The sequence below is a fragment of the Dendrobates tinctorius genome, unplaced genomic scaffold (genome assembly GCF_039654945.1).
Source record: "Dendrobates tinctorius isolate UK_male_01 unplaced genomic scaffold, ASM3965494v1 ptg000211l, whole genome shotgun sequence".
In the NCBI taxonomy this organism is placed as follows: Eukaryota; Metazoa; Chordata; class Amphibia; order Anura; family Dendrobatidae; genus Dendrobates; species Dendrobates tinctorius.
This window is the reverse complement of record NW_027361878.1, coordinates 26,157,866-26,167,962: the sequence shown is the minus strand read 5'-3', so window position 1 is coordinate 26,167,962 and position 10,097 is coordinate 26,157,866. Positions and strand designations below refer to the sequence as shown.

The following is a 10,097-nucleotide window of genomic DNA, read 5'->3' as shown; positions in this document are numbered from 1 at the left end:
ATTCAGGCTGTCTAGCAGCCACAAATCACACCGCCACGGAGACAGAAACTAAGTCTCCTAGCATATCCGAATACTCGGAGATCACCAGAGCATGCTCTAGAAATTTCAAGTAATGCGTATACTCGCTCATCACTAGTCATTATACAAACAGACCTGCGTTATCTCTACAGCCTATACAACCTCTGGGCCGTCTACACCTCCCCGCTCCATTTAGCTGGGTGCGGCCTCTCCACCTCCTGCCTCCGCCGAACTGGACGACTTGAAGAGTGCTTTAGTTTTTTCCAGACCACTATTGATGGTTTCCCCTAATCCTTTCTCCAGAAGATATCCTTCCGAATCAGTCTCCACATCCTCCGCACCGGTAATCTTATCCATGGATGTCTGGAGGAACCGCATGCTTATTAGGACAGATCCCTGAAAGAAAGAGAAATAATCCATAGACACAGGGTAATATGTGTGTGTATATATGTTTGTATGTATATTTTTTTTTTGTTTCTTTAATTGCCTGCAGCTTGCTAAGGACTGTGGCCCTGAGACGAGCATTGATCACTTAATAGACCCTTGAGAAGGGCGCCGCTCAGGGGTTTTGGGCAATAGGTTTTGGATGTCTTGTGACCAGTCTCCCACCAATCTGCAAAGAATTAAAGACAAAATATATCTATATACTTATTTTCTTTTTGCAAATATTTAGTTACTCTAAGTAACATTTCTCATGCAATAATGTTCAGTGTATACTACACACCAATTCAGACAATAGGGTATTATACATTTGGGCAGCTCAGTGGGTAGCACTGTTGCTTTGCAGCGCTGGGGTCCTGGGATCAAATCCCACCAAGGACAATATCTGCAAGGAGTTTGTATGTTCTCCCCGTGGGTTTCCTTCCACATTCCAAAGACATACTGATAGGGAATGTAGATTGTGAGTCCCAATGGGGACAGTGATGATGATGTCTGTGAAGTGCTGTGGAATATGATGGCGCTATAAGTGAGTATAATAATTACATTTGTACCATCATGGTAATATACCGCTATTTGTTTTACCTGGGATTTCTAGCTGGGAGCCTGCACAGCAATATTCTGCATTTCTCCCAGTATCCATGTACAGCCATGACTAATTGTAATAAACCTAAACTGTTGGAACGTGTACTGCACATTTATGCCTGTGACCGGCCAAACACAGCAGTCGTCAATTGATCTGTACACCGTGTCCTCACAATTCTGCTCCATGAAGGTATCTGCAGTCTGGATATATGCCATGTATTGTTATAGAGGAAAAGTAGAGCTAATGCCTGGCGGGTGAAGTCTCCAAGTCCTGGGAAAGCCAAGTGCTCTGTGCTTTATTGAGAATTCCTTGCTAATTTAAAGCTATACTAACACCACACCATCCCTTGTGCAATGCTGCGCTCTATGCTTCATGTATAGAGGGGCATAAAAGTTTTCTAGGAGCTAGTTTCATTAATTTTTTTTTGTTAGCAGATGATAAAGCATGTGGCAAGCACCAATTAGATTGCTCTGACTATCATACCCGGTTCATGGGCACAAGAAAAAGAAAAAAAAATATTCGACAGCTCCAACACATGCAGTAATTGCCTAACAAAACAGGAAATCCCTGCATGTGTTGTGACAGCCGAACAGCTGTGGGAACTCGAACATATTTTTCGAGTACGCCGAAAACACTCGTTTAGCACCCGAGCATGCTCAGACAACACCTTATCCCAGCACGGTCGTTCATCACTAGTTGTAATTCATCGAGCACTCAATGGCAGAAAACGATCATTAGAAATAAAAGGAGGCACACTTTTTTTTTTAAACCAGCTCCTCCAACTTTCTGAAAAGTCGTTGGTGCGGCCTCTTAATGAATTTGGTGCATTTTACTGGCGTATAAAACCGCCATCTTGAAAAATTCCCTCCAGAATTCTCGCCATGAGTGTTCCATTAACGCTCCTATTTTCCTGCTCCCTCTGCAGTCACCACAATCTGCAAGTTCTTATCTGCCACGTTTTGCTGCAGCTTGCCATGTGACCAAAATCTCTACCCATCCCGCTCGATTGTGAAGCCAAAATCGTACAGTCATTGGCTTGTTGCAGATGGGTGGAAATTCGGCCACGTAGTCAGCAGCATGCGGATGCGCCCTTAAAGGGTTATATATAGGAAGCAATTTATTTAATAAGCATTCTTCCAAAGTTTGGTTTCTTGCTTTCGAAAAACCATAGCAGCAACACTCCATAGATTTCCAGATCATTCACACTTCACCATTTGTCATCAGTGTTTGTAAGCCAAAATCAGGAGGGGAACTCATGGAGAAAAACTATAATTGATAGATTGACAGCTGATCTGTGTTTTGGAGACACTCTTGGCTTTGCATACAAATACTTATGAAATACTGATCAAAAATACTGATGCATGTGAATAAAGCGCAGGGAATTTCACGAGATCTCTTGCACACACTGGAGTGGCATGTCACTTCTTTCAGCGTTTTTGCAGCATTTTTTTCACCCATAGAAAGCAATGAGTAAGTGCAAAAAAAAAAAAAAACGCAGCAGAAAATGCAGGTATCGGGTTTTTCTGCGTTTTTTGGTGCAAAAACCTAAGGAAGGTTGCATCACTTTTTTTTTTTTTTTTTTTTTTTTTTTAAGGGGGCACTAAATTTTATCAGCATGCAAAAGAGACAAATGTACCTGACAAAAAAATGCAGCAAATACTCAGGGAAAAAAAAAAAAAACATCAAAACCTGCTTTTTGTAAGCAGCTTCTTTTCTACCAAGGTTTTGTCTCCAGAAAAAAAACACGCAACGTGTGAACATAGTTTTTTTTTTTTTTTTTTTTTGCAGACGTAGGCTAAGACCAGTCCCATAGACCAGGGTTCCCCAACTCCAGTCCTCAAGGCCCACCAACAGATCATGTTTTCAGGATTTCCTTTGTATTGCACAGGTGAAGCAATTATCACCGGAGGAATACTAAGGAAATCCTGAAAACATGATCTGTTGGTGGGCCTTGAGGACTGGAGTTGGGGAACCCTGCCATAGACTATAATGGTACATGTTTAAAGACATCTGAATGAGGTCTTATATGAACAAAACCTTTTTTCTATGGTTTACACAGCCATGCAATTAATAAACTGTGTTTTACAGTTCAGATTTTTGATAAAAAGGATTTTCGGACAAAGTCCTAAATATACAGGATGTGGTTTCTGCAGACGTTATAGTCGAGGGGGAGATTGCTCAATCACAGTAAGCTTTTTATCAATGCTGCCAAGTAACCCGAAGTGTGTGATCTCAGCAAAGCGCTATAAAGTCGTCCTTTTATATGACCATTGAGACATTTAGCAACAAGCGGGTAATCAATATGTGACTGCACTCAAACTGAAAAAACCATGTTGACAGAGGTGCGGGAAGTTGACATATGGGGAGTTGTTTATCAGGAACCTCACACTAGACAGATGACATCTATCCTTGATGGCCTGCCTTGCCTGACTAACAGAACACGGGTCCTGCACCTATAAAGGTAACCTGCCATCAGGGATTAGGGTTCCAACCCACCATCAATTATGCAGGATGCTAACTGGTTCCCAATTATTGTTTCCTTTCTGGGATGTGTGGCATCATCAGGAAAAAGAACTTTGAAGGCTACGTTCCTAAACCTGTATACAGCTGTTATCAAGAAGCAGCCATACTGGCTTGATTAACATACCACAGCGGTCATCATAAACCCTCTTGGGGGTGTTACTTTCTGGAGGTGGTTTGGGATTAGAGCCTTTCAAATTCTTTTTCTGCATGATGCTGCAGCTGTAAAGGAGAATAATAGGGAACTGGTTACCATCCTGGTGGCTTGATTGAATTGTATTGCGATCCTCGGACTGGCCGTCGGCTATCCTGACAGCTGCGTAGAGACACAGGCTATTACGCCCAGGTCAGGAGAGCCGACGGCCAGTCCGAGCATTGAGATACAATATGATGAAATTCGATTCTCGCACTAATATTAGGGCAGCCTGAATGCACAATTAGGCCGGGGTCACACTGGCGAGGAATACGGGAGAGTGAGAGGCGCAAAAAGCACGCATTAGACACAGACAAATTATTCTCTATGGGGTCCCTCGCACCAGCCGTATATTTCTCCTCAGTATCCTACGCTGCATGCCACTCGCAGCATGCTGCGATTGTCAGCATACTACGCCCGTAGTACGCCAATGCAAGTCTATGGGTGCGCCCAAAATACGGATTACACACGGACCACACATGTGACTTGCGAGAAATACGCACCCGGTGTCTTTTAGAAACCCTGTCATAGGGCTCCATTATATGTCCATTTTGCAAGGCTGCGAGAAAATCTCGCCATACGGATTACATACGGATGCTGACATGCGCAAAATACGCGACCACACCTTGATTACGGATGACATACGGAGCACTGTTTAGGGGTCTGTCATCCGTATTACGCATGTAATATACTGACCGTATTTTGCGCAGGTTAGTGTGACTCCAGCCTTACGTTGTGGCTCCCAGTTAGATGATATTAATACATCTGTGGATGGTGATATGCAACGTCTTTGTCCACATCATGATCCACAAGGCCTAAAATCGTAGTATGATAATGCTACCAATGCAACATAATGAACGTGAAGTCACAAGAAATCTAGGATTTTTTTTTATTTTTTTTTGGGGGGGGGGGGGGGGGGTTATATTGTGGATGTGGCAACTTGCAAGTTGCAAAGTGACCCCATTTTATTTCCTTATGCTAAGAATGTGGCACTGCCATACTGTGAGTTTTGAATGTGGAGTCTCAAAATCGCTGCCTAGCCCCAACCGAAGAGTTAAATCAGTGTCATCTATGAGCACTGAAAACTTTAAAAGTAAATAGTGATACTTTATTCAGGAAAAGTAAAACAGAAAAAGATCTTAAAATTAAAAAAAAAAAAGTGGTCCCTTCTATTTTCGGCTTTTAATTTACTGTTACACAACACAATCTTGTTTACATTATAATCTGAAATTGTATATAATCATTTGGGAATGTATTTCAAGGAGTTATCCGGGAATAGAAAACAAAAACATAACAAAAAGGAAATGCCAGTATAAATAGATTCCTAAATACCTTCATGTAGAAAATCACACTTGTTTTGACTACGGAGGTAATCACTACCCATTTGTAGGAAGATGTGATGCCAGTGAATATTCTGGTCTATTAGTGCTGAGGTAAGAAGAGGCCACTCACACTGCTGTCCACCCTGTCTGATATCATACTGGAGATACCAGGGGTGCTGAGGTAACAAGAGGCTGCTCACACTGCTGTTTGCCATGATTTTCTGAATGCAGAGCAGATGCTGTGACCTAGAGTTAACCTTCACCTCCTTGTTTATATCCAGTATTATTTTAGATAGACAGGTTTAACAGCAGTGTGAGCAGCCTCTTCTTACCTCAGCACTCCTGGTATCTCCAGTATTAGATCAGATAGACAGGTTTAACAGCGGTGTGAGCAGCCTCTTCTTATCTCAGCATACCTGATATCGCCAGTATTAGATCAAATATACAGGGTGGAAAGCAGTGTGAGCAGCCTCTTCTTACCTCAGAACCCCTGGGATCACCAGTATTAGATCCGAATATTCACTGGGAGCCTATCACATGAAGGAAGGAGGCAGAGCTTCCTACTGAACATGCTCACACGCACTTTTCCTAACAACACATTTTTTTTCACTGGAACGAGACGGCGTCCATTTTCATCCTCTAGTGTTTACCCTACCTTACAAAACGAGTGTGAATTGCTAATTAAAAGTATGTAGGAATTTATGTTTTTTCCTTTTGTTCTCTAGTATTCCTCTTTTTCCCAGAGAGCCCTTTTAACTATGAGAAGTTTTTTTTTTCTTTTCTATATTGGTATATGGTACTGAAAATCATTTTCCTTACCTGAATAAGGAAATATAAAGTGACAGCTGCCCCATTTGTGGCCATAATTCCAGTGTAGTAGCTCAACAGGACTTCACGGCAGCCCTTCACCCAAATGTTCAGTTCATCCGATTGATAGTTGTAGCTGTAGTGGGCTGAGTTATTGGTGATCTGCATTTGGATACAAGGTCTGGGAGAGTTCGGGTTACAACAGCTAAATGGGACGCCGTCCATCAGGTATCTGCCATCCACATTGCTCTTAATGCGGCTGCACAATGAAGATAGAAATGAGGGGACAATATAAAATGGAAGCAAATGATGTAAGCGGGTTCGATTTCTGCATTAGTTCCTATAGTATCAGTCTACAAATATTGAGTAATTGCACAAAAGGGCATCTCTGCCGGATAGCAGGGGTAGCCATTTTTCCACTTCCTCATTTGCAAATTTTAGTAACAGACATAGTTATCCTATTGACATGCAGTGAAATATGCCATAGTCTTTCACCTCTAACATACAGTATATTGAAATAGAAGGACTGAGTTTACATTCCCAGGGCCGCCAGACAAAGCAGACTTGAGCTTTCTGGCAACCGGCCCTCCTTAGGAGATGAACAGTAAAATAAGGAACCTGAAAGTAAAATGTGGTTACAGGTTTCATAAAATAGGGAAATATAAGTGGGAAAGATACAGTTACTAATCAATAGGAGGAGCTCATTAGATAAGACGTCAAATATCACCGGAGTGCAGTCCGATGTTTTTTAAAAAAAAAAAAAATATCGCAGATCTGCGCTGCACCATAGAACAACATTGGGCTGAGTGCTATCCAATAAAACATCAGATAGCATTTGTCCAAGTTATAGCAATCAGTAGGAGAAGCTTTGTAATTTATTTATCATTGATGTTACAAATGGACATGCTGATCAAACATTGATGAAAATTCAGTTGTTTTTTTTCATGCACAAGGAAAAAATTAAAAATCGGAAGTCAGAATGAGGCCTAAATTCATGTTCTGCTCAGCACTTACAGATTACAATATTTTATTATAACTTTATAGCTTTTACTGATAATGAATATTTACTTTTTTTTCCCTAACGGCTCTGCATGTAAATATGAGCTAAAAAAGTTTAAACCTAGTCAATAACTCACTTACCAGGGTTGACTTTTTATTTTTATTTTTATTTTCTGGCCCACAAATTCATGGATAGACAATTTTTGGAAAACCATAAGAAATTATTATGAATAGCAGTGATACATGTCTACAGCCCGTAATGCTGATATGGCGACATTAGCTGCGTTCACTGTGACCTGCAAAATGATGATAATTACAGTAAGAAAAAAAACAATTCTATATACATTTCTTCGGCTTCAATAAAATCATGGAAGTCTTCCTTTTTTTTTTTTTTTAACGGATTGGGCAAAAAAAAGTGTCCTATTTTTTGTGTAGTGTCCTGGAATCTCTGGAGAGTTGGTAACCCTGACTCCTCATAGTTCCTGCAGGAGAAAAAGTCAATATTTGGGGGGCAAATGCAGCCTCAGGTCAACACAACATTAATCATATTAAATGATAACTTTATTAATAGCGTCACTCACTCTTTTACTTCTTTGGAGGAGAAGTCCAGGTAGCGATTGCTGATCCATTGCACCTCAAACCAATCTTTGTAGTGGTTGTTTCCACAGCATTGGAAGTCCATTTGCAATTTGTCCATTGTCCTCTTCTGGTAGCAGCGGCCCGGAGTATCGGTGTCCTTGTAGAACCTGATCCCATTTCTCAAACCGATCTTCAGAGATTCCTCCAGACTTCCCCTCATTACAACACTGAGGAATAAAGCCGCCAGACAAAGCAAACAACTCAGGATGGATATAAGAAAATAAGGTATCAAAGAAGTCTTCCAGCGTGGGTATTTGGCCAGATCAAGTGAATCTTGACTCATTTTCCCTGTCATCAGACCAAGAATGGCTCCCACAAGTCCAGCTGTTAGAACCGTGTTGGGAACAGCATGGGCCACAGTGTTGTCCATCACTTCGTTGTGTATCAATAGCTGTACCTTTAGGAAGATCCCCAATCCAAAGCTCACACACCCTATCAGAACACTGACCCATGATAGAAGCCATAGAGTTTGGGCTAGTTTCACCCGCTTCTGGAAGGTAAATTTGGTCTTGAAGAGGGCCATCCTAAAAAAATGGGATCTGGAAAAGGGGTTTAAAGAGCCCCTTTGTATTACCCCTTGTTTTAGGGGGTGATAGAGACAATCACCCACAGGTTCCTAGTGTCCAAACAAGGGAGCAGAGAGAGTTCGAGGTTGAGAGAATCGGATTAGTCTATCCATAATCCAGCACTCAGCTGTTTTCTTTTTTTTTTTTCTGACAATGGCTTATTAGTGCTCTCTCCTCCTGCCCTGCTGTCTCTTTGTTAGTGACCTGTCCATGTTTCCATCACACGTCCATAATCTTCGAATAACCAGTATTTCCTGGAAAGTACAGGATTTCCAAGGTTTTAATTCAGCAACAGCCATCATTTTGAAGGCAAGAGATTCCCAGTATTTTTGGGTATTGGGATTACAATTTGATGGACTATTGGATGGACGACCACTTAGTTGCCATAAGTTGAACTTTAGGCTACAATCCGCTGTCAACTATTTTAATGCTATGGATCAAGCTTTGACATTGTTGGATAAACCAAATGGGAAAAAAGTTGCAATTAAACAATGGGCTGACATTTACTTTCTGTCCGTGAGCAGCTGTCTTGCTTGTTCCTTTGTGTCATGAGCAATGATATGGCGACTAATGACAAATATGTCGATGAGCGCTTTGATACTGCAGAATAGTATAATATTTGCATTAGACTTTACTGTGCATTCATGCAGCCATTATATGTCTTTCATCCTATAGTCATCCTATTATAACCATCCAGCTTGTCTGACAGGTATCTCCTCCCCGATTATTAGCAGGGACGCAATCTTGTTAACAGATGCCAGCTCTCTAATACCATAATGACCCTGTTAGCAGCTTGCTTATTTCACTCCCATAACTACCACACCCTGTGATTGCCATTTCCTCCGTCACTTTCACTGCTGCACTTCACCAGGACAGTCACTTAGGGAAGTCCCTATGATTCATTAATACAACAATCTACTTAATTATAACTGATGTGAAGGCTGTTAAATCAGATAATCCAATGGGATAAGACCCCTGAATTAGCATCCGTGTATAAAAGCGGCTCCCGAATTAAGATACAACAATACAACATGTGAAACAGGTTTTATTCACCGGTCCGATTTTCACGGATGGCACTCATACATGTGATAGTCTATGGGGTCATTCACATGTTCAAGATTTTTCACGGATCGAGAGGACCACAGAAAATCGTGGAGACATTTCCGCTTTTGATCCAAGAGTCGGATAGAGGGTCAAAGTCTGCATTACAAGTCAATGGGCACGCAAAAAAAGAAAAATAAAAACAAAAAAAATCGGACCCCATTCACATGATATCTGAATGTGGTCTGATTTTACTTCACTGTCAGAAAGGAGAAAATGGATAAATTGTTTTCTTTTAATTTCTCCATGTACAAGAAAATAGGATGACACTCGTGCCACTCTCTGATCAAAGTCTGATCATAATCTTCTAGACCTGTCCTCTGCTTTCGACACAGTTGACCACTGCCTCCTACTACAGATCCTCTCCTCCTTTGGCATCAAAGACCTCGCCCTATCCTGGATCTCCTCATACCTTTCCAACCGCACATTTAGAGTCTCCCGCTCCCACACTACCTCCTCATCGCACCCTCTCTCTGTTGGAGTCTCCCAAGGCTCTGTTCTAGGACCCCTACTATTCTCAATCTATACACTTGGCCTGGGGCAACACAGAGTCCCATGGATTCCAGTACCACCTGTATGCTGACGACACTCAGATCTACCTCTCTGGCTCAGACGTCCCCTCTCTGCTCTCCAGAATCCTGGAGTGTCTATCAGCCATATCCTCCTTCTCCTCTCGCTTCCTCAAACTCAATGTGGACAAATCTGAATTAATCATCTTTCCCCCCCATCTCACAGATCTTCCTTACCTGATCTATCACAATTAATGACATCACGCTTTCCCCCGTACCTGAAGTCCACTGCCTCGGAGTAACCCTTGACTCTGCCCTGTCCTTCAAACTGCACATCTAAGCTCTTTCTACCTCCTGTCGCCTACAGCTCAAAAATATTTCCAGAATCCGTCCCTTCCT

General features: G+C 41.7%; 1 protein-coding gene across 1 annotated transcript; it reads right to left on the bottom strand.

The window, feature by feature from the left end:
- Window positions 1-36: 36 nt before the first annotated feature.
- LOC141058405 (RDS/peripherin-like protein xRDS35) lies at window positions 37-8,324 on the bottom strand. Its single transcript, XM_073554657.1, has 3 exons — window positions 7,465-8,324; window positions 5,897-6,143; window positions 37-414 (listed from the first exon to the last, which is right to left on the bottom strand). Exons 1-3 carry the CDS (start codon window positions 8,043-8,045, stop codon window positions 211-213), a joined length of 1,032 nt encoding a protein of 343 aa, XP_073410758.1. The 5' UTR covers window positions 8,046-8,324; the 3' UTR covers window positions 37-210.
- Window positions 8,325-10,097: the final 1,773 nt, after the last annotated feature.

Coding starts and splice junctions, on each gene's coding strand:
- LOC141058405 (XM_073554657.1), bottom strand. CDS start 8,045: ATGGCCCTCTTCAAGACCAAATTTACCTTCCAGAAGCGGGTGAAACTA. Junction 6,144..7,464: donor TCCTCCAAAGAAGTAAAAGA/GTGAGTGACGCT, acceptor TTCATTGTGCAG/CCGCATTAAGAGCAATGTGG. Junction 415..5,896: donor CTTTATATTTCCTTATTCAG/GTAAGGAAAATG, acceptor TCTTTCTTTCAG/GGATCTGTCCTAATAAGCAT.